This window comes from Artemia sp. Qi Xiang Cuo, chromosome 14 (assembly GCF_049724085.1).
Source record: "Artemia sp. Qi Xiang Cuo chromosome 14, ASM4972408v1, whole genome shotgun sequence".
Classification (NCBI taxonomy): Eukaryota; Metazoa; Arthropoda; class Branchiopoda; order Anostraca; family Artemiidae; genus Artemia; species Artemia sp. Qi Xiang Cuo.
The window spans coordinates 46,617,254-46,642,604 of NC_142807.1; the positions used below are offsets into that span (position 1 = coordinate 46,617,254).

Here is a 25,351-nt window from a genome sequence, read left to right on the forward strand (position 1 = left end):
TATTCTCTGTCAATATTATCGGTGCTTCTTCTAATGTTCAGTGATTATATCCGAGTATTTTCGATGCATGCTGTGACTCTGGGCAGAGAGCACCATCGGGTGGCGTTGCAATACTTGTTAACTCTCGCTTAATTGTCCAGCTGTGCTGTGTAAATGCACATTTTTTAGCTGTGAAAATTGGCGTATTTTATATATTCTCTCTTACCCTCCCAACCGATTACCGCGATATTGCTCCTGGGGAGAGATTTAGTGCTGCTTGCTCTCAACTAGTGCACTCTGTTCTAAATTGTTAGAATAAGCATGAACTGTCTATTGTCATGGGAGACTTTGATTGTGATCTCACAGAAAGCAATAGAGAAGGTCTCAAGTTCTTCTGTCTTCAGCTATTGCGTACCTAAAACATGTATCAAACAACTGTTATTTCACATATGTGCACAATTAAGGTTTGACTAGATCTCTGGACTTCTTTGTATGCCCGAAAAGTCTGAAGTCACTTAGTGATAGCTACCCCGATACTTGCGTATCAGTGTCTGATCGTTTCCCTGTTACCTTTTCATTTGAATTCGCTTTTCCTGAAATATAGTTTCCCAAGAAAAAGGAAGTGGTATTATAAATCTGAATGGAGTAAAGTCAAAGCGAATGCATTATCTAATGTTCTTGATAATGTATTGGTGAAAATCAAGACACTGTTCCAGATACTTCAGCATAACGCATAAATATCATTTAGTGAAAAGTAAATTCTCCTAAATATATATTGCTCTGATCTTACTCATGCGATGCGAAGTACAGAAATAGCTGCTGTGCTTAAACGTAAAGTGCACCTAGGTCCTAAAGTTCCTTTTTGGTCTCTTAATCCAGAGCTAGCTCAAGCTTATGAATCTTCCAAATTTGTTATCGATTATGGGATAGCTGTCGTGGACCCCGATCTGGCACCTAGAATCATTTAATACTTTTTACTAAACTTAAGTTTTCTAAAATTCTTGCTATACAGAAAGTAGCAGTGACTGACAGTTACAGTGAGAGGCTGACTGAAAACTTTAACGAAATGCGGGAGTTTTTTGGAAAGGTGAAAGGTGATAGCAAATCAAATTATCAAAAATCACCATCAAAACAAGTATGTATTAAATATTATATTCGTGAATTTTCACCCCCCCCCATATTGATTGGAAGACGACTTTTCTTAAAAGCAGAATGTGACTTTGGGTAATGATAAAAAGGGCCCTAGCTTCGCGGTTAGTCTGAAAAAATTAAACAGTATATTCCAAGACTAAAAAAGGGATTTAGAATCAATCAGTTATCTAGTATGCACCTCATACATGGTACTATTAATCTGTTACACCATTTGAGTTATCTGTTACACCATTGGTATTGTAATCCAGGAGGCTAAGAAAGGGAAATATAAAAGCAAATGTTGCTTATATCAGCCAGTTATTTTTTCACCATTGTTGTGCATATTGGTATAACTGGTAGCTATTGACGAGATCCCTGAAGTTTGCTTGACTGCAGAAAATCAGTTTGGTTTTTAAAAAAAAGTTACAGCCACGAATATGTACACAGAGTTATTCTTAATGTTTTAGTTGAGGTTGAAGAGGCAGATAATACTGTTGTAATGGATGGTCACGATGTGTCACGTGCGTTTGATTCAGGAATTCATCTCCAACTTTTAATCAGTTTTAAGGATCATGGTCTAGATACCTCATATACCTCGTGGACCAGAAACCGACGCCTAGTTTCTTTGTTTGGGGTCATTTATCCTATAAAAGCCATCGTTGAACGGAATCGCGGTATGAGAAATTGTTTGACCCAACGAATAGCTTGTTTCCTGCTTTTCTGTAATTGGTACTTGAATGTGTTTTTTTCTTTTTTTTTGTATTAAGTGTGTTTCTTTTTTAAGTTGTTGCGATTAGAAGTTGTTTGGTTGATTTTTACGTCTATTTTTTTTTTACTCTATGTTCAGACCATGTGTTTTTTTCCGGGTGATAAATCTATTGATTGAGTGACCATCCTCGTGGGACTTAGTCGTAGTCGCGAATACGACTACAACTTGGCAAACATTTCCCGTTCATACATGTCCCAGGGTCTCCGTCCCAGACATAATAAAAGTTAAATTTGGATTAACTCACCAGAAAATAAGACTAGGTTTCAACCAATTACATCAAAGAATACTGGCAAGAAATGTATCAGGAATGGAGGTTGACCAAGTGGTACAGATATGGAATGGCACAAAAGTTGGTTTTATGGCAAAACGTACTGGCCATGTGGAGAACAAAAGGTTTCTTTATGACAAGACAGGCGATCTAACCAGTGTTATCTATGAAAAACCTGTGGGTCTCATGTAATGATTTGTTCATATAGAAAATTTTTGAGATAATGAATGCCCAAAGAAAACTCAACAATGAGATTAAGTCTTCATCCTTGCTAAGAAATGATCAAAACGATGTAATCTCTAGGCTTCTTGGCCCTAGATGCCAAGTATGTATTTTGGCTAATTTTATGCCAAGATTCCTGTTCTGAACTAAGCACTATAATGGCCCAGGTCACCATTTGGTTCCCTATCCATTACTTTTTTTTTCAAATTAATGATTGTGGTAACATCATAAGTAAAGAACTCTAATATACATACTTTTAGAACCTTTCATCTATGCTGAACAAAATCTTTAGGCCTATCTTAAAATTTTGATTGGATGTGTTTGGGGAAATGATGGGGATGGGGAGGGGATGGTTGCTCTCCAATCACTATCAACTATTAGAGAGGGCACTAGCCCTTACAATAGGGCTGTTTTTTCACTCATCAATGTGCTAAGATCTTACATCTTTTGTCTGAAAACACTTAAAAGTGAAATCTTTGAACTAAGATTTTACATCTTTGGTTGTTTTTATGCAAACGTCTTTCATCATTCTGCTCTGATCAGTAGTCTGAGAACAATGATGAGTACATCATCAAAGTCCTCTCATTATCGTTCTATATGGCTGAAAGATGGAGTCTTTCACATATTTTGCTAACATCAGTGAGCTGTAAGATCTTAGAACAAAGATCAGTTGAAAAAATGATAATCTTTGCAGAAAGATGAAAGATCTTAGATGTAAGATCTTAGTGCTAAAAAACTGCCCTAATATCAAATTAATTTAGCCCCTTTCAAAGTTTTTACAACTACTGCTTTTAAATGAAGTGCCCTGGTCTATAAAAAAACAAAAGAAATAAATATATAAGCATAGGCTACAGTAAAAGACTTTTTTTTGGGAAAGATCACTTTTCTTTGGCATTCTGGAAAAATAGCAATGTGTTTTTGGACCACCCCTATTTCATAGAGCATGATGTAATGTGAGGGCAGTAACAAGAACTCTGCCTTCTTGATCAAATTTTCTCCAACAATTTGTCACTATAAATTAAAAATGTGGTCTCTGTTTTGACAAGAAATTGAAAAGAAAAAATTACATTTAACACTTGTGATTTATAGAATAAACATCAAGCAATAAATGTTACATTTTTAGAGTCAAAGAAAATCATCTTTCTGTTAATATGTGAATAAAACTGAAACACTAAAAGAATATATACATTAAAATATGATAATTGGTATTTCTAAAAAGAGGTCCTTGTAGGTAAGCCAATAAATTAATAATTACAGGGGTTGGATCTTAAATAATTTTAATAAAAATCATATTAATGTATAGCTTAGATTATTAGCTTTTCTCTAATATATACAATTCTTCTTAATTCCTCTTTGGTAACAAAATGTGAGGGTTTTAGTCTTACATAATTTTACTCAATTGGATACTGGTTTTTTTCCCTAATACATTTTGCCCACATTGCTCTTTACTTAGGCAGCACTATTTTGCTGCCTATGATTTCTGGTCATTTTGTGTTTGAATTATTATACATTTTTTTTCTGCTGATCTTAAGTTTAATGTGACCTTTACTTTTCTTTGAAAAACTTCTTTTTAGGAAAGGTTAAGAAAAGTTCAAAGTTTTTCAATGTTCCCATTTCAAAATCAAATTTTGCTTTTTAACATCAAAGCAACAATAAGCAACTTGTATAACTTACAGCCCTTGCCCCATAAATCAAAGTTGCCCTGTACCTAAATCAAAGTAACAACAAGCAACTTGCATAACTTACAGCCCTTGCTTCAGGGGCTTTTGAGGATTTGTCAACCCCTGAGCATTAGTAATTTGGCCTTTGAACTATTTTGAACAAAGTTGCTATTTCAAAATTTTGATTAGATACATTTTGGGGAAAAATGCCATGAGAGGGGAGAGCTGGCTACCCTCCAATAACTTTTAACTTTTAAAAAGAGTCAAAGAACTTCTGACTTTCAATCAAATAAGCCTTCTCTGAAGGCTTATTTGCAAACCTATACAAACCTTATATGTTAACATTAGACAGCTTGCATAACTTACTACATTTGCCCTAGAGGCTAGAAAGGTTCTTGTCGACCCTGTGAGCATAGTTGTTTGATATTCAGACTATTTTGAGCAAAATCATTATCTCAGAATTTTGATTGGATACATTTGAGGAAAAGAGTGTGTGTGGGGGGGCCTTGTTGCCCTGTGATCACTTTTTACTCTTAAAAAGGGGAGTAGTACTTCTTATTTTGAATCAATGAGCCTCCTCCAAAGCTTACACAACCACCCCTTCCATAAAAACCTTATATGCCTCCAGGGCATAAGTTGCAACTCTTGCCCCTGGGCTCTGGAATGTTGTGTCAGCCCTGGATGCCCAAAATTTTGACTGAACATGTTGGAGAAAAGAGGCATGGAGATGGGCTAGTTATCCTTCAGTCACTTTTGACTTTTATAAGTGAACTAGAATTTCCAATAAAATAAGCCTCCTTCAAAGTTTTCTCAACCACCCCTTCCATAAAAAACCTTATATATCCCTGGGTTTATAACTTACAACACATGCCCCTGGCCTTTAGGGTTGTTTCAATCTTGGAGAAATTATTTTATGATCTTGGGACAATTTTGAACAAAATGACTATCTAAAAATTTTGACTAAATATATCTAGGGAAAAGAGTGCTTTGGGGGGAAGGTTACTTGACCTCTGATCACTTTTGTGTTGTAAAAAGAGAACTAGAACTTTTATTGTCCAGTCAAATGAGCCTTCTCCAAAGCTTACATAACCACCCCTTCTATAAAAACCTTATATGCCCCCCAGGGCATAACTTAAAACCCTTGCCCTGAGCTCTGGGGGTCTCTGTCAACCCTGAAGGTATTCTTATATGATACTTGGGCTATTTTGAACAAAATGGCTATCTCATAATTTTGATTGGATGCATTTGGGGAAAAGAGTGCATGGGGTGATAGTTGCCTTCTGATCACTTTTGACTCTTAAAGAAGGAACTAGAACTTTCATTTTCCAATCAAGTGAGCCTCTTCTGAAGTTTATTAGCCATCCCTTCCATAAAAACCTTATATGCCCTTGGGAAATAACTAAAAATGCTTGCCCTCAGGCCCTGAGGGAAGGGTTAACCCTGGAGGCATTGCTATATGATCTTTGGACTATTTTGAACAAAATTACTATTTCAAAATTTCAGTAGGATGCACTTGGAGAAAATATTGCATGGGGGGGGAGGCTAGTTGCCCTCCAAGCACTTTTGACCTAAAACTTTCAATCAAATGAGCCTCCTTCAAAGTTTAGATGACCCCTTCTGTAAAAACCTTATTTGCCCACCAGGGTGTAACTATAATTCTTACCCCAGGCCCTGGGGGATTCTGTCAACCCTGGAGGCATTGTTATATCATCTTTGGACTGTTTTAAACAAAAGGGGTATGTCAAATTTTAATCAGATTCATTTGGGGTAAAGGAAGGCATAGGGGGATAGTTGCCTTCCAATCACTTTGACTCTTAAAAAGGGAACTAGAACATAACAATTTCCAATTAAATACACCTCCTCCAAAGCCTTGGCTCTCAGGTTGTTATCTGATGTTTGGACTATATTGAACTAAATGGCAATCTCAAATTTCAGTTGGATGCATTTGGGGAAAATAGGACTTGCAGGGGGGTAAGGGCTGGCTGTCCTCTGATCACTTTTGACTTTTAAAAAGGACACTAAAACTTCCAATTTTCAATCAAATGAGTCCCTTCCAAAGTTTACACAACCACCCCTTTCATATGAATTGCCTCTGAAAAAAAACAAAAACATTGAAGCCTTTTGGCCTTTTCTATGGATAATGCTATAGCTTTGCCTCTGGAATTGTCTACAGGTGATTTTAGGTACCCATTTACCTAGCCATATTTCAAACAGTATGCTGTACAAAAAGTCCTATATCCACAGAACCTGAACTTTTCATCTTTAAATTCCTTTCATTATAGTCATAGTCAGTCAAACAAGCACCTAAAACTATCCTTCCTGAGACTATATCTGGAAGAATATTTAGGCTATATCAGCCTCAACCTTTCAACATCCACATTTTAGGGCCATGCTTTATCATTGTCATGGCTTCTTGTATTCTAATCTTAGATTAGAAACTTATCCTCCTATTCTTCTAAACTTCTTTCAAGGGTGAAAAAAAAACTTAGCACCTTAGCAATTTTACTTTTTTATGAACAAGTACCTTGTGTGAGTATAATAATTTGGATTTTGGGATGTGATAATGAGGATTTTCAGAGGTATATTTCGTTTCTCTGATCTTAACACAAAGCTATCCAAATCTGCTTATAACTATTAATGTCAGCAGCCTACCATAAGCTAAGAGGATGAATTTGAAGAGATGCACACCATTTTAGCCCTTTCCCCATCTATACAAAAGGAAATCTGTAAAATTGTCAAATACACTTCAGCAGGGGGAGGGAGCTTGACAGTGGTGAATGCCTCTTGAAATTCCCTGATGCTGTCCCTTTGGCAGAAGGGCTTCAGACAGTAATTATAAGTTGGTTTGAGTGCTTTCATGTAATGACTCTAGAAAGGGTGCATGCCTCTGGAAATACTTGTTTCATATTGGCCCAAACTTAGCCATAAGTTTGTAGCCAATTATGGAAATAATGCCTACCTATCTTCTGTTGGAAAGTCTGTGCCAGTGCTGAAGGAGCCACAAGTCCTACTTGCAGTTCCAATAATATGGATGGGAAATCCTTTTGTGATCCCAGTTCAAACAACATGCCACATGCTATCATTTTTGCCAAAAAACTGGCTGTGGGAGAAGAGTGGATTGCAGGGTCATAACCTACTCTTCTCCTTCAATTATACTGGTCAGAAATCCTTGCATTATAGCAGTTGAAATAGGGCTTAATATGCCTTCCTTTCCTTCAAAAGTTGGTGTTAAGACAGGGTTGTTTGAAGGGTCATTTGCTGTCTAACCATACAGATAGATCTTGTTTCATTCTGGTTCAAACATGCATACCTATCTGCCAGCAAAGCTGACATTGAAAAGAGTATATTGTAGGTGATGTGAAAATATTTTTGCCTCAAATCACAAAGATCGAATTCTTTGGATATTTCCAATAAATAAGATTCTACTTGTCTACCTTTATGCTAAGAAAGTTGATAGGGGAGGGGGGTGCGGTACTAAATGTAGCTTGTTCTTTTCACCAAATCAGGCCTTAGCTCATTTTTACACCAAGCCGGAACCTATTTATTTTTCCACCAAGTAACTTGTTTTTTGATTGTGATACCAAAACCCTTTGGCTTGTATTTCACACCTAGTGGTATGGACTTTAGATCATTTTTAGCTAACCAAGTTAGGACTTATCTTGTTTTTGTACTGAATCATGATGTAGCTTGCTCAGATAACTCAGGGCTTAGATTGATTTTGTACCTTGACCAGGCTTCACTCATTTGGCACTGATTCACCAAAATTCTGCAGCTTTGACATGGGTCATTTATCTGGACATAGCTCGTTTTTTAAACAAATCTGCACTTGACTAGTTTTGGACCAAATCAGGGCTTAGGTTGTTGTTTTAGTGATTCAATGCTTAGGTTGTTTTTGCACCAAGTCAGGAATTTGCTAATTGTAGGACTGAATTAGGACATTGTTCATTATTATTATTATTATTATTATTTTATTATTAATCAGAAATGGAGTAAGCCATAGGCTTGTTTATACCAAGGCAATCTGTAACTTGGACTTGTTGCATACTGAATCAACATTTAGTTAGATAAGATAAGATATTTATTTCGAGAAATTACTATCACAAGCCCTGAAGGGCCGAATTCGAATTTCGAAGTCCATAAAAAAACAAACAAGCAAGAAAATCATAACAAAAGCACAACAATTTACAGATTGGCAACCAATAAAAAAAAAAATTAAAATAAATAAATAATCAAATATCGGAATGCTGTATGATTCCTTTGTCACTTATATTAAAAAACTTAAAAATGGCAACTAGTTAATAAGATAAAAACTAATAAAACTTAAAAAAAATAAATAATATAAACATTAACAAATATTTAAAAAACAACATAAATGGGGGGTGGGGAACAAAAAAAAGAGTATAGAGAAAACCGAGCTGTTTCTTTTATTATATAAGAGAAACGACAAAATTTATTCACAAATTAACCACTATTTATTAAATCAGTAAAAAAGGGATATACGATTTGTTATAATGCAAAGTAGTGCAAAGAATGGGAGATAAGGTGGGTATAGGCTGGGACACAGTTCGGGGAGGACGATTTCTATCAGGTAAATGGTATTCAGGGAAAAGGTTTGCAGTACAGGGGTTCAAAAGTGCCAACTTACCAAAATGGAGGCACAAATTATTTCTTCGTCTCTCAAGGGTCTCTAGGTTTGAAATATTTAACAAATACAAATAGGGTATCTTGCCCTCTTTAAAAATAATTCTTAGAGCTCTCTTTTGGACATTTTCAATTTTTTGCGTTGCTTCATTAGAGAGGCCAGGGTGCCACACAGGACAAGCGTACTCTAATATGGGACGCACAAAAGAAATGTATACTTGTAGTAAATGTGATAGGGGGCAACTGAATTTATTTAAAAGTTTAAGGAAGGAAAGCGAGAAGTTTGCTTGTCGTAGGATATTATTTATATAGGCATCCCATTTCAAATTAGAAGAAATTGTAACACCAAGGAGTTTAAGAGATGTGACGGAGGTCTCAGGTGGTATAGGATCAAGAAAAAGTGGAGGGAACGGAAGGACACTTACTCAGTTTGTTGCGGATCTACAAGAGTTTACACCCATTTCTAAAGAAGTCGCCTAGTGGGCAGTAACTTGGGGTAGTTCCATAGTGCTTCTCAACATGTTTTTATGACACGTCTGTAAGACTGTCAAGTCATTGAATAATATCTACCTATTGTCTTAAAGGTTTGAAAGGGTGTTAATCATAAGAGAAAAAAGGAGAGGGCCTAGAATAGTCCCCTTAGGAATGCCATTAAATATGGGGAGGTGATCTGAGAAACAATTTAGATATTTAACTGCTTGAGATCTATTAGAGAGAAAAGAGGCAACAAGCTTAACCAGGGAAGTTTCAGTGTGAAATTCATTTATAAGTTTATCTATGAGTAAATTGTGGTTAATCAAATCAAAAGCTTTTTGAAGATCAATAGAAATTAGATTAAGCCAAGTGTTAGGTTTTTCAAGTAGTTTACCCATGGTATCAACAAGATGGATCAGGTAATGAGAGGTTGACATGGATTTGAGATTACCAAACTGTCGAAGATCAATGAGGAGGAGGACTTTCAGCTTAAGCCAGTCTGCAAGAAAACTTTCATTCAATTTTGAAAAAATTGAGGTGAGGGTAATAGGACGAATGCCATCAAAGCCAGGCTTCCCATTTTTCTTTTTGATTGGGGTAATAAAGCCTTGTTTCCAATATTGAGGGAACTGTCCAGATTCGGTAATTTCATTAAACAGGGTGGATAGGGTTTTGAGAGGTAATCACTGAAAGCTTTAATCAGAGGAACAGGAATATCTAAAGGGCAAATGCTTGATCGTTTTATTTTTTCAATTTTTTTTTACAACATCAAGTGGAGAAATATGTGGGAGTGAAAAAGGAACAGGAATATCTGGAAATTCGTAAGATAGTGGTGGAAGACTCTGGACAATAGAAGCCAGAAACTTCTTGAGGTTATTAGCTGTGGTCTTTGGAGGTTCATTTATATTAAAATTTAGTTGTTCTTGACTCTTGCCGGTAAGTTTTTTTTAATTTCAGAGTACCAGTTCTTTGGTTTATCATGGCACAAGTATTTAATTTTATTTTTATAATAGGCTCGGGCGGCTTTTCTAATTTGACTTTTTAATTCCTTTCTTAACTTATTTGCTTCAGCTAAATTACCCCTCTTAAATAAGCTTATTTTTGTGCAGATTAATATTTTTATGTGATTATTTATGTAAGGTTTATCACTGGAGCATTTTCTGATTTTTTTTTCTGGGAAGCAAAATGAGTAGTAATCAATTAGTTTTTTTGTGAAAACTAAACATTTTGTCACCAAGGTTATTAGACATATCAAGGTGTTGCCAACTTTAACAGGTCAGCCGTGATCCAAAAGAAAGAAGGCCTGTATCACCGATGGAACGGCACACCCCAATGGCGGTAATAAAGGACTGTTCAATGGCTGAGGAGGGAGAAAAAGAAGACAATAGTGGTAACTGCCTCCTAGTGGTGGCAGTGCTTGCGGGGAGTTGTAATACTTACTCATGTTTGAACAAATAACATCCAGAAAGGTGTTACCTTTTGTTGTAGATATTTTAACCAGTTGTTTAATATTAAGAGAGTTACAAATAGAGTCAATTCTCAGGTCATTCGCATCGCCAAGTAAGCAAATACCAGCGTTCGGATACTTTGATAACACAAAGTCAGCACTTATAAGAAACTGTTCGATAAATTTGCGTTTCTGGTCAATACTTTGGTTAGGGGAATGATAGAAGACAGCGGTTACAATTAAATTGAAAGGGCGGGGAAGTGCTTTCGGTCTAAGGCTCAGCCATAGAATTTCATCATAATCTGATAAGTTGGGGGTGGGGATGAGTTTAGGTTGGAGGTTATCCTGGACAAAAAATAATATACCACCCCGTTTTTTCCCGAGAGGACGATCGGGAGGGCGAAGTTTTATAAACTGAGTATAATTGCTAATTTTTAGGAAATCTGGGTTCTGGGACTGAACCTCTGTCACAGCAATAATATTAATTTTATGAATTTCAGAGATACCCTCGAGTTCGGTAATTTTGTCAAAATTTAGGCTCTCAGCATTGGTAAGTAGGAAAATTGGAAATTTAAACCTATTTGTGCATTGGGATTTTTTTTTCAATTCGGGATGGAGTTATTTGGGGCTGAAGTTTATGAGAAGGATTCTGTGGGTAAGGGTGTGGTTTTGAGGCATTATTGAGAGGCTGGACTGGACCGGGCTTGAGAGAAAAGGAGGACAGCAAACAAATTATGGGAATATTATTAATTTGGGATGGAACTACGGTGGAATTCGTCTTACTATTTGAAGTTTTAGAAACTCTGCATGGATGTGTTACCTGTGGATCGTTCTGCCTGCTTACTCTTAAACCAGAGACATACTGGTAGGGTAGCCAGGGGGGATAAAGTGCAAGGGAAGGGAGAAAGGTTTCCTGGTGATCTGGGAATAAGTCAAATTGGGAGTGATCTTTATATGGGGGTTGGGGGGGCAAGATGATGCTGAGGGAGAGAAGTAGGGTGGGGGGTGTCTGAGAGGGGAGGGGTGGGGTTTGTTTCGGCAAATAACGGGTGGAGTCCAGAACCGGTCGGTAACTTCTTGGACGCACGGAGAAGAACGGAGTCGAAAGGAAGTGGATTTTTGGGAGGAAAATGAGTGAGGGGGGGGGGTTCGGAGAGGGGCTGACGTGCGTAAAGTGCTGGGGGGGGTGGGACTGAATGGACAGGCGCAAGTACTTTGGGCGGAGGATTATTTTGAGGGACGGATTCCTCAGGTATAATGCGCTGTATTGCGTTTGCAGGGGGATAAGACTGAAAGTCGAATGGGACTCGAACAAGAGGAGGAGGGGGGGTCGTGAATACGTTCGGCGTCGCCCTTAAAAAAGTTGGGTTACCTTGCTACCTTGACTGGTAATAGCTGGGACTGCCCAAATTTGTGCACTTTTTTCTTGTTTGCAGCTTGATATATTTTGTAAAAAGGAAGGGGGGGAAATAAATATGCAGGCTATCACATCCAAAACAATGCCAACTTGATGCTAACTTACATAAAGGAACGTGGTCAAAATTACACTTTGTTTTCGTACACTTGCCAGTGAGGTAAAAACGACATAAATGCAATAACGAGCACTTCTTTTGGTCGCACTTGTTATATAAAAATTGAGAACAAACTCTTGGACTAGCTTCATTTTGGACTAGTTCTCTGGACTAGTTCTTTACAGCACTGATAACTTTAAAGCTTTGACTTGGATTGTTTTCATACTGAGGTTGAGGATTGTTGTACAGTTTTAATTTAAAAAGTTTGCAACGTTCCAACCTTTCTGCTGAAAATTTTGTGGCTTAAAAGCAGGGGTTTAGAAAGTTGACCAATATGTACCTCAGATCATTCATACTTAAGCTTACATGATTCCTATTTTAACAAGGTGTAGCTGTTCACTTTGCTTCTTAAAATTATCTGCAAAGAATGGGCCATTTTCATGATTTCAGGCCCTGAGGTTTCTTTGATTATGTCGCCCTTAGAGGCACAATTTTGAACTTTAGATCATTCTGAGTAAAATGATTATCTCCAAATATGATCCAAATTGTGAAAATAGGAAATGTGACTTACAACTTTTCACCTCTTTCACTTTTCTACAACAGCCTGTGCTGTTCAAAGTGGCCTGAAAAAAAAATGTTTGACACACATTACTCTTTACTTAGTCAAAATGATCAGATAGTACTAATCAAAGTATTTACATCATATGTCACCTTTTGTTTCTGTTTCGAAAATAGCTACATTCTTGAAGCATTTATTTTAATTGTATTTGTATTTACACATTAGTTATTTCAAAACATAATTCTTATTCACATAAGATTTTTTTTTTTTACAAGGTTTTAAACGTTCCTTTGTTACTAATTAAGCAGCAACATCTCAGGACTCGGCTCACTTTTCAGAGAGTCTTTTGTCTGTCTGGATGATTATTTAATGGTTGAGTTTCAAGGAGTGATCTGTGACTGATCAGTTTAAGAGTAAATAGGTTAGTTAGTATTGTTCAGTATAGAGATAAGGCAGCAGAGCACCCAGGAGAAAAGCTAGAAGGGAATTAAAGAAAAAAAAATAATAGATAAAACTTAACAAAAAAGTTAAAGAGCAATTTTAAATCCTAAACGAGCAAAAATCAAGTCATATAATCAAGTCAAACTGAAAACAAGCAGCAATTATTATGGTGAATCAGTGAATGAATGGAATGTAAAACAAACAAATGAAAAGGAATAATTGTGTCAAACTCATAGCAAATAGAAATTACTTTGAACCTAAAGATGGGACTGCCATAAGTAAGGGCAAAAATGCCATCTCTTCAAACCATGAAAGGCTGGAGGGTTATTTGTACTTTAATGAAAACAACATATTTCTAACATAATTTTTTTATCAGTATCAGAGGCAACGCTATAGCGTTGCCTATAGTAAAGGCCATACGGCTCCAATGTTGTATTATTATTGTTTTTTTTCCCCAGAGGCACTTCATATGGAAGGGGTCATCGTAGAAGACTTCAAAGGGGGCTCATTCAAGTGGAAATCGGGAGTTCTGGTGTCCTTTTTAAGGGTCAAAAGTGATTGGAGGGAAAATGCCCCCCTCACGCCCATCATTCCCCCAAAAACATCCAATCCAAATTGTGAGATAGCCATTTGTTCAGCGTAGTTGAATTCCAGATAGAAAATATGTTTTTGAGGATGGCACTCCCCCACAACCCTCAGGGCAAGGGTTTTAAGTTATGCATGGGGGCCATGTAAGAACAATGTTGGCACAATGTATTATTTTTTTTTTTTCCTTTAGAGCAGGCACTTTGTATCAAAGAAGTTGTTGTAGAAACTTCGAAAAGGGCTCATTCAATTGGAAATTGGAGTGGCTTGTGCCCTTTTTAATAGTCGAAAGTGATTAGAAGGCAACTAACACCCCTTCCACGCCCAACATTTCCCAAAACACATCCAATTAAAATTTTGAGATAGCCATTTTGTGCAGCGTAGACACTCCCCCTTAGCCTTCAGGGCAAGGGTTTTAAGTTATGCCCTAGGGGCATATAAGGTTTTTATAGAAGGCGTTGTCATAGAAACTTCAAAAAAGGCTCATTTGACTGGAAATTCAAAGACCTAGTGCTCTTTTTAATAGTCGAAAGTGATTGGAGGGCAACTAACCCCCCTCTCCTGCCCTCCTTTTCCCCAAACACATTCAATCAAAATTTTGATATAGCCATTTTATTCAACATAGTCTCAATTTATGGATGTTTCTTCTTTGCGGATGACAACCCCCCCCCCCCATCTCCCTCAGGTCCAGGATTATAAGTTAAATCGTAGGGAACAATAAAATTTTTTAGCGGCAGCGTTGTCGTAGAAACTTCAGAAAGTCCTCATTCGATTGGAAAATTAAATGGCTAGTTCCTTTTCTAATAGTTGAAAGTGATTCTAAGGCAACTGACACCCCTTCCATGCCCACCATTTCCCCAAACACATCCAATAAAATTTTGATATAGCTATTTTGTTCAACGTAGTTGAAAGTTCTGGAAGTTATATGTTTGAGCAGGGCACTCCCCCTACAGTCTTCAGGGACATGGGTTATAAATTATGCCCTGGGGGCATATATGGTTCTTATGAAAGGAATGCTCATATAAACTTCAGAGAGGGCTCATTTGATTGGAAACTGAAAGTTCTAGTTCACTTTTTAAGCGTCCAAAGATTTTGGAGGGTAACCAGCGTCCTCCCGCCCCAAAGCTCTTTTTCCCAAATGCATCCAATAAAAATTTTAAGATAGCTATTTTGTTAAAAATAGTTCAAAGATCATATAATGCAAATTCCGGTGTCAACACAACCCCCCAGGGCCTGGGGCAGGCGTTGTAAGTTATACCCTGGGGGCATATATGGTTCTTATAAGAACTTTGAGAACTTTGAGAATAAGAACTTTGAGATAGTTTTTTTTTCAAAATAGTTCAAAGACCATATAACGAAAACTCCGGGGTAGACACAGCCCCCCAAGGCCCGAGGGCAGGTGTTCTAAGTTATGCCCTGGGGGAATATATGGTTCTTATTGAAGGTAGGATCATAAAAACTTCAGAGATGGCTCATTTGATTGGAAATTGAAAGTTCTAGTTCATTTTTAAAGAGTCAAAAGAGATTGGAGGGAAACTAGGCCCCCCATGCCCCTTTTTCCCCAAACGTATCCAATAAAAATGTTGAGATGGCGATTAAGTCACAACTTGTTCAAAAGTCAGATAACAAAAACTCAGGTGTCGTCATAAACTTTAAAGGTTCGGGGGCATGTGTGGTAAGTTATTTCCCGGGGCATATATGGTTCTTACGCTAGATATGTTCAGAGAGAGCTTATTTCATCCAACATTGGATGGTTCAGTTTCCTTTTCAATAGTAAAAAGAGATCCATGGGCAGCTAGCCCCCCCCCCCATGTCTTCTTTTTCTATACCCATCTGGTGAAAATTTTGACAGACATTTTGTTAAAAATAGTTCAAAGGTCGGATTAGAAAAAATCTGGTGTCAATACAACCTCCCAGGAGAAGGCGTTCTAAGTTATGCCCTAAGGGCATGAATGTTTCTTATGAAAGGGATGCTCGTACAAACTTCATAGAGGGCTCATCTGATTGTAAATTGATAGTTATAGTTCAATTTTTAAGACTCAAGAGAGTCAAGGGCAACTAGCCCCCCCCCCACGCTCTTTTCCCCCAAACCCCTCCACTACAAATTTTGAGATACCCAGTTTTTTGGAAATTGTTCAAAAATTAGAATGCCGAAACTCCCCCCAGGGCCCAGGGATAGGCGTTGTAAGTGTTGTCCTGGGGGCATATATGGTTCTTATGAAAGGGATGCTCATATAAACTTCAGAGGGGGCTCATTTGATTGGAAATTGAAAGTTATAGTTCAATTTTTAAGAGTCAAAAGATATCCAAAGGCAACTAGTCCCCCCCCACACACACCCTTTTTTCCCCAAGCCCATCTGATAAAATTTTTATAATAGACATTTCATTGAAAATAGTTCAAAGGGCAGATAAGAAAAATTCTTGTGTTGATGGAACCCGCCATGGCCTAAGGCAGGCGTTATGAGTATTGCTCTAGGGGCATATATAGCTCTTATGGAAGGGATGCTCGTACAAACTTTGGAGAGGGCTCATTTGATTGGAAATTGAAAGTTCTTGTTCACTTTTTAAGAATCAAAAGAGATCGGAGGGCAAATAGCTCCCTCCCGCCCTCCTCTACGCCCTAAATGCATCAGATAAAATTTTGAGATAGAATTTTTTTTTTAAATACTTCAAATTTCTGATAACAAAGAACTCTGGTGTCAACACAGCCCCCCAGGGGTAGGCATTGTAAGTTATGCCCTGGGGGCATATATGGTTGTTATGGAAGGGATGCTTGTATAAACTTCCCAGAGGGCTCATTTGATTGGAAATTGAAAGTTGTAATTCACTTTTTAAGAGTCAAAAGTGATTGGAGGGCAGCTAGCCTCCCCCCACACTCCCTTTTTTTCCCAGAGGCACTTCATATAGAAGTGGTCGTCGTATGAATTTCAAAGGGGACTCATTTGATCGAAAATCAAGATTTCTAGTGCCCTTTTTAACAGTCAAAAGTTATTGGAGGGCAACTAGCCCCCCGAGCCCTTTTCCTCAAATACATCTGATAAAAATTTGAGGTAACCATTTTGTTAAAATTAGTTCAAAGATCATATAACAAAAACTCCTTTACGTATGGCCATTTGGTTAAAAATAGTTCAAAGATCAGATAAGAAAAAATGCTGTGTCGAAACAACCCCCCCCCCAGGGCCTGGGGAAGACGCTGTAAGTATTGCTCTGGGGGTATATATGGTTCTTATGGAAGGTGTACTCGTATAAACTTCGGAGGGCTCATATGATTGGAAATTGAAAGTTCTCGTTCACTTTTTGAGAGTCAAAACAGATCGGAGGGCAACTAGCCCCCCTCTCCCCGCCCTATTTTCCTCAAACATATCCGATAAGAACTTTGAGAGAGCCATTTTTTCAAAATAGTTCAAAGGTCAGATAACAAAACTCCGGTGTCGACACATCCCCCCAGGGCCCGGGGGCAGGCATTGTAAGCTGTGTCCTGGGGCCGTATGTGGTTCTTATGAAAGGGATGCTCGTATAAAATTCAGAGAGGGTTCATTTGAATTGAAATTAAAAGTTGTAGTTCATTCTCTCAGAATGAAGAAAGATCAGACGGCAACTAGCCCCTCCTGCCCTCCTTGCCTTTGGGTGTATCGGATAGATAAACCCATCCGATAAAAATTTTAGGTGACCATTTTGTTAAAAATAGTTCAACCTTCAGATATTAAAACTCCAGGGTCGACACAACCCCCCAGGGCTCAGGGAAAGGCGTTGTAAGTTGTACTCTGGGCATATATACGGTTCTTATAGAAGGGATACTTGTATAAACTTCAGAGAGGGCTCATTTGATTGAAAATAGAAAGTTCTAGTTTACTTTTAAAGAGTCAAAAGAGACCAAAGCTTAATTAGTCCCCTCACGCCCTTTTTCCCCAAACCTATCCGATAAAAATTTTGAGATAGCAATTTTGTTAAAAATAGTTCAAACATCAGATAATAAAAACTCTGAGGTTGACACAAACCCATTTTTCCACTGTTATATTGTTACTTTGATACCAGCTTTGCTACTTCGATGAATATTTGATTTTTTTTTTTTTAATTTGATTTTGAAATAAGGAATTTTTAAAAACTTGATTTTTTTTGCAATCAAAAACGAACAAAAATTAAGTAAAAAAAACTTTCCGAAAAATAAGTTTTTCAAAGAAAAGTAAAGGCCATTTTCAACTTAAGCTCAGCAGAAACAAATACCTTTTGAAATTCAAAGTCAAAACGATCAAAAATTACTATTAAAGAATAAATGAAACCCAAACCGAACAGAAATTAAATATAAAAAACATTCAACAAGTAATAATATAAATGAATAAATAGATCTTAAAGCGATTAATGCTTAGATTGAATATGAAAATCAAGCTTAAAATGAAAAAAAATGTTTTCCTATTGAAGTATAAATACAACTTAAAACGAACAGAAATTAAATAAACAATCAATGCAAACAAACATACAGTAGATATTAATGTAAATTAATAAACAAATCTTAAAACGAGTGAAACTTAAATTGAATATGCAAATCAAGCTTGAAACAAACAAACATCACTGCAAACAAGATTTTGTGTATGACCTACTTCTCTCACTGTAAGTCTAAAACGTACTACGTCATTGTCGCTTTACTGAAAACTATATGCGTCTTAAACAGTCTAGGAAAGAACAAACAACATCAAATTGAATATTTGATGTATAATGATATTAATTCTTGAAAGATCCATCGGTTCAAGAAGTTATTTCACTGTAAATGTACTCTTATTTTCAATTCTGTAAGAACTGGCAAAGAAAATATTTGTAATATAATTCGTTTTCAGTTAAGCGCCAATGACGCAGTAGGCTTTTGGTTTTTACTTACAGTTAGGAAAGGAGGCAGTATCCAAACACTTGTTTGTAGTGAAACTATATTCATCATTAACAACTTTAAAAAGAGCTAATAAATTAAACTGAATATTTGATGCATAATGATATTAATTGCTGAAAGCTTATCAGCTCAGTACGTCACTATAATTTTATTGTTTGTGATCAATATCGAGTACAAAAGAAAATACAAGTCATCAAGCTGAACTCTGGTAAAGTGCCCGTGACGCAGCAAACCATAGACTTTTAGAGTGAGAGAAGGAGGTGATACCCAAACTCTTGTGGGTGGTGACTTTTTCCTGTTTCGAGTTGGATCTGCATATTAAATTTAAGTCTCGCACGTTTTAAGATTTATTTATTCATTTACATTAATATCTATTTTATTTTTGTTTGCATTGATTTTTTTTTTAATTTCTTTTCGTTTTAAGTTTCACTAATAATTCAATAGTAAAATATCTTTTTTAGTTTTAAGCTTGATTTTCATATTCAATATAAGAATTAATCGCCTTTACATTTATTTGTTCAGTTATAGCATTAGTTGTTGTATGTTTTCGCTATGATTGTTTATTTAATTTCTGTTCCGTTTTGAGTTTGAATTTTAAAAGGTATTTGTATCGCCTGAGCTTAAGTTTAAAATGGCCTTTACTTTTCTTTAATAACTTATTTTTTGGAACTTGTTTTTAATTAATGTTAAAAGAAAAAATAATCAAAATATTATGCGACAAGCCTATGGCTCCCTCCTTTATTGAATAAAATAATAAATAAAATTAAAATAATTTTACAGAAAAGAAGCAAACATTTTCTTAGAATGGTTAGTCTTTCCATTTTAAAAGGACAGTTTTTCTGTCCCTATTATTAGCCTTATTTGGTTTCATTCAAAACTGTAGAAAATTGATATTTAGTTTTGCACAGGAGTTTGTACAGTATTTAATATTCTAATAATACAGTAAAAAGTATACTCTGTATATATTTCGTTTTTATTGTAGTGCAAATGATGCTAGTTTGGAGAGTTGGGTATTTTCTGTTCCCTTTAGTTTTATTTTCTTCATTTATAGTAATTTCTGTGTGTTTTAAGTTTGATTAAATTCATTCTAGTATCTGGTCATTTGGGTTTTATCTGTTGTATTACTTCAATTGTCTAGGTTTTAGTTCTGCTTTTTGTGTTTTTCAAACAACTTTTTCAAGAAAATAAACTTTTTTTTGGAAATTATCAACTTTCCAAAAAAGAAAACAACAACCAGAAAACATTTTTTTTGTAAAATTATCATAATTCTGTTATTTGTCAATTGCAAGAATGTTTGCAAGTTACTTGGAGTCTTTCTACTTATGAAATAACATACTGGCTTGAGGTATCCATCATATAACATCATGTGTTTTTTTTTTTGTTAGAGCTGAATATTTTTAAAGTGGATTGGCTGGTAGTTGTGACCTTTAATCAATTCTGCAAAGCAAAATTTGTTTTGTTTCTCTGAGCAAGTGCTGCTAGTTTAAAGTTTGCTTGTGTTTCTTTTCCAGACAATATGGATTTTCTCATTACATTTTTGTAGAAGTACCTTGAATACATCTATTAATGGTAGATAAATGGGGCTTTAGAGCTGAAGATCAGTGAGAGTTGCAGCCTTTAACCAGTTCTGTAAAGTAAAATTTGCTAAACTTCCATGATCAAATTTGGCTAGTTTGAAGTTTGCTCGTTTTTTTCTAACAATTCATATTGTGAAAATTTAAAATTAGTGTAATTTTCTCATTACATTTTTGTAGAACTACCTTGAATGTATCTATTAATTGTGGATAATCTTTAAAGTACCAAATATGGTGGTTTTAAATAAAAATTGTCTTAAATTATAGCCAAGGAATGTGGCTTTTAGGGAGGGCGAAACACGTGCTTTTGCTCATGTGTAGTTTTGCCTGAGTAACAGTCATGTGAATCTTTATTCTTTATACCATTGTTATTAGAACAATTTTGTTTTATTAATAGGAATATGTTTCTCCTTTGTATTTGCATTGCGATTTGTTTCAGTCTAAACCTTAGAAACCACCCTTTTGCCTGGTAATAAATTTTTGATTGAGTTACACGTTTCAGCCCACTGAAATAGGTTAAAACTAGCCATTCCATTAAAATTTATACGGTGGAACGAAAGAATAAGGACTATGGAGAAATCCTCACAATCTTGGGACATTTTTGTTTCATTTATCTCGCTTATTTGTAGGCCTTAAGTACCACAGTCGTTCAAGTCCTTCATTCTGATTCAGCCACTCATAGTAGATGGATAAAAAGGCACTGTGGGGTGGCCTGCTTTGTGCGGGATAGCCAGAGAAGATCATACTTCATCCGTGTTTACTGTCCAGATAAGCAAATAGCTTTATGGGAGCAAGAATTGTACAATAATTTTGCTTACAAAATGAAGAGATCATATTTTCACACATTTGAAGGTGATGTAAGTATTCTAATAATTGTCTCAGTCTCGGCCTATTGTACACATTCCTGCACACAAGAAGCTGGTAGAATCCCCCAACATTAGGGAATTTGGTAAAAAGGGAATTTTCATCCCTCCTCCCAAGATATAGTCTCTGATTTCACTGCCCTAAGGGTTGGGTTTGTGCACCTGTGGTAATATAGAAGGCAATATATTTTTTTTTTTTTGAGATTTTTTAAGAAATGACAATCCAATAAAACAATAATTGTCTTGATGTTGGTACTCTCAAAAGTAATTTTGATTAGTTACCATTTTCTTGGCCCTTAGTATTTTTGTTTTTCTAAAAAAAAGAATGCTCCAGATGCTGTGTTGACTTCTAGTATTTCTGGCACTAAAGCATGTATAGAAGGCTCTTTTTGTTCTTGAGAAACAATTCTAGTCAATCAAATAATCAGTGAAAGGTCTAAAAAAAAAATTTAAACCAACCAAATACGGATTCTGACACCCACGGCTTCAGTTTTTGACATGAATTAGAAGGTTTATTCATATTATAACCCTACATTTATTCCTTGGGTAAATTGAAAAAAAAACTTTCACTTTTCAGAAAAAAAGGGCATTTTTCAATATAGCTCGAAATTTACTGATCTTTCTTATCATAGGTCAGTATCAACATCTATTCGATTTTGACTTTGAACCATCTAGAAAAAACTGATCACGTAAAACGGCTAGGATTTGTATTGTAGATAGCTGAGATCCTGATAAATCTAGATTGTCTTTGTGTAATCAACTGCACCAAGTGTTAAAAACTGTGATGGTGTTACATGCTAGTCCAACTAGCATGCTAGTTTCTTGTTACATAGGAAAAACATTGGAGCTTGAGAACAAAGCAACACAGGAAGGAGGAACACAGGAGCGATTGTATTATCAAAAAGGAACAAAACAGGAAAAAATATGGGGAAACTGGGATGAAAGAGCAAAGGAACATGGGCACAAAGGCTGTAACAAAAACTTGAAGCAATAATAGGAGTGAACTCCACAAGCGAGGAAACTTCACTTTGTTTCATTTATTGGAATCAAGGAAAGAGAAACCCTTTGCGTCAAGTGTCCCCAGATAGGGGCCACTTTGGAAAAAACGATGTGGTCAAGTGCCCTCGGGTATGGAGCACTTAGTAAAGAATGATGTAGCATTTATGTAATGTATTTTTTTACCCCTACCACTTTCTATTGGAGGGGTGGTTGAGGAAGCTTAGGAGAGGGATCATTTGATTAGAAATTAAAAGATCTAGTTTCTTTTTAAGAGTTGAAAATGAATGGATTCAAGTAAATGTATTTGTTCACAAAAAAAATGCATTTGTGGCATTTTCCGTTTGCGTTGTACAAAATCTTCAGGAATTTCCTTCAACTGTGATCAGCTTTAGCTAATCCACCAAAAATTCATCTGACCGGCTGGAAGTTTTGAAACCATACAATGGGTGCTTTGAACCATGGGATGAATCTGGATATGATCAACTCATGAACAGCACAAGACAAAAACTAATGCGTTTTTTTATACCAATACTCTGTTAAAAATCCGAGTTGGAAAATTTTAATTACTCTTATCCCTCTAATAAAAAATAAATTTGGAAGTTTCTACTCGATTCTTCAGCTATGAGACAAAATACAGTAGACCTACCAAAATATGGAATTCTTACTTAGCCTATTATGTGAGACTTACTTTTGTCTACTGAGGAATACTTGCTCTGGTTCATAATTTAGGTACCTATTTTAGACCATCACACTATTGTTTTCGAAGGTGAAGATTGGGAATTGGCTAAAAGTTACCAACATAAGCAATTATATAGGTCGATTTTCGCATTGTATAAAATGATGTGTTCAATGGCATTCCTGTATTTCCACGGAAAACTCCCAGCATGTTTTTGGCGTGTTTCAACAAGTGAGTGAAGTGAATCCATATGCAGTTCGAAATCGGGAGGATATACTGGTCAGTGCGTTCAGACTTTGGTCTTGTCGTTACTGTGGCGCATGCCTGGAACTCTGTTCCTGTTGAGGTTTGGGACTCCCATACCCTTGGTTCCTTTCAAAAGCAATTAAAAGGATTTTTGTTGGAGAAGAATAGTTGATTGTAAAAATTTATAAATAGTGTAGTTTTAAACTGGTCAATGAAGTGTAGTTTGTTTCATTTATTTATTATTTAGCGTTGGTTTTTGATGTAGCTGACAAAGTGAGAGTTGTTGTTGTTGATGGGTTGTCTTCGTGTGAGTATTCGCGTGAGCACTATGTCTTATTTATTTTTATCTAGGTCTAGTTCAGTAACCTGCCAATGATTAATATGTAGCGTTATTTTTTTTTGTTTTCCCAGTTAACGGGCCTCTGGGCCCTTAGAATTTTTTTGGTGGGATTTTAGAGTTTTTTTTTGTATCTATTGAATAAAAGAACTTGAACTAAACGAACTTGAAATCGTTGTATTCAGTTGCATGCATGCCTACACACTCATTTTTGTAAGTTTCATATCTCTTAAGTCCTTTAGAAAGAAAAGCAACCGTATGAAAAGCTTTAAAAGCTAATTGCTCCAAAGAAAATTCTAATTTTTTTTTTTTTTTTTTTTGTTATTGGCCATTATGTCAGAATAAATGCATTCGTGTGCTTGTAAAGTAAACCATCAAAGAGAGGGAAAAATCATGCTTTTAGTCGTCAGGGGTAATAGTAGATTTCATGTATATATTAATAATTGTAGGATTGCATGGTTGGACTGAATTTTGCTGATGAAGAAGAAGCGCACCGTTTCCATAAAACAATTGAGACGTACTTGCGAAGAAAACAAGAAAAACTTGGTAAGTTGGTTGTTTTTTTGTTTTCTTTTCTTGTTAATTCAAAATAGCCAAGCTTCCCTGACAGAAGTAAAGAGCAAAGCTGAAACTTAAGCGAAAATAAGTTGTTGTTTTGCAATCGTTGCAACATATATCTATAAAACTAGTGCCAATAAACCGACTGATGATATCTTCCTACATTTTTATGATCATACAAAACTAGCACTTTACTGAAAAAAGAAAATCCATAAATAAGAAATAAGAAGGCTCTATTCTTTACCTTAAAAAAAATCCTAAAGCGCTTTAAGTTTCTTGAGTGTCAAAAACTCCATAACGTTTTGCGTTATCAATAAAGTGCTAGTTTGGGATAGTCCTACAAACATAGAAAAATATCCTCGGTTGGTTTATTTGTACTAGTTTTATGCATTGACTATGAAGAAATAATATTTGCTTGTTTTAAGCTTCAACTTAACTATTTGTTTTCATTTGAAAAACTTTGTTTAAATTTTTTTTTTCATTAATAATATTGAACTCGAATAGTAAACTTGAATATCACTATTTATAGTACTACTTCAACTGTTTTTGTTAACAGACAAAACTTCACAAAAAAGCAAAAGAGTAATTTTAAAATCCAAAACGAGCAGAGATAAAGTCATATAATCAGGCCAAACTGAACACAAGCAGCAATTATTATGATTGAATGAATGGAACCTAAAACAAACGTGAATTAAAATGAATAATTGTGTCAAACTTATAACAAATAGAAATTACTTTGGACCTGCAAGATGAAACCTAAAATTAACATAATTGATAAGGGTGGGACTACCATAAATAAGGGTGAAAATGCGATCCGTTTGAACCCCAAAAGGCAGGGTCGTTTGTACTTCAATGAAAACAACATATTTTTTAGCAGATTTTTTTATCACTATGTTAAGCTCGTTCGATACCTAAAATTTTATCTTCGAGTCTTAGCATCGGCTGACAGTCTCAAAGACAAAGGGCCCATTAGCAAGTTTCCTCAGCACTGCTCTCTTACTAATTGTTAAGCAAAACGCTGTCTAATCGATTTAAATACAGCATAAATAATGTGTATCTTGTGTCCGCAAAGGTTTCAATCAAGGCAGCTGGCACAACAGGAAACTTCAAAAGCTGTCAAATTATTCAATGAGACTTCTTTTGAGTTGATTTTTAATGTTTTCCAAGCAGGTATACAAGAAAATTTTTAGGGTCTGCCCTTTCTAAACTAAAAAGAAAATTCTTCTCCGTTCAATAAAAAAATACTTTTTCTAGTGATGTAAGTTTCATTAAATCTAAATGTCTCTATCTCTGGCACAAAACTGGAGAAGTTAAATGGTTATTCTAAGACTTCCGAGAAAATAGGTGCCTGCTATTGGTTTCTGTCGTTTGTTCAGATCTCTTACCTAAGCTATGCAAGTTATGCCAAAACCACCCAATTAATTCTGGATAATTTGGCAACGCGAACTAAAAAAGCTTGTAATGGACGAGATAGGGTGATTCTTTTAGGTATCAAACAGGTTTAATAGAAAAAAAAATTAAAAGATGCACT

At 35.8% G+C, this 25,351-nt stretch overlaps 1 protein-coding gene across 1 annotated transcript in view; it reads left to right on the forward strand.

Moving 5' to 3' along the window:
- The first annotated feature begins 2,366 nt into the window (after positions 1 to 2,366).
- Positions 2,367 to 25,351, forward strand: part of LOC148944529 (actin nucleation-promoting factor WASL-like) — a 62,334-nt gene continuing 39,349 nt past the window's right edge. The window contains exons 1-3 of the mRNA XM_089099691.1: positions 2,367 to 2,472; positions 20,771 to 20,998; positions 23,712 to 23,808. Coding sequence (XP_088955817.1) covers positions 2,371 to 2,472; positions 20,771 to 20,998; positions 23,712 to 23,808 — 427 coding nt within the window. The 5' untranslated portion in view covers positions 2,367 to 2,370. The remainder of the gene's footprint in view (positions 2,473 to 20,770; positions 20,999 to 23,711; positions 23,809 to 25,351) is intronic.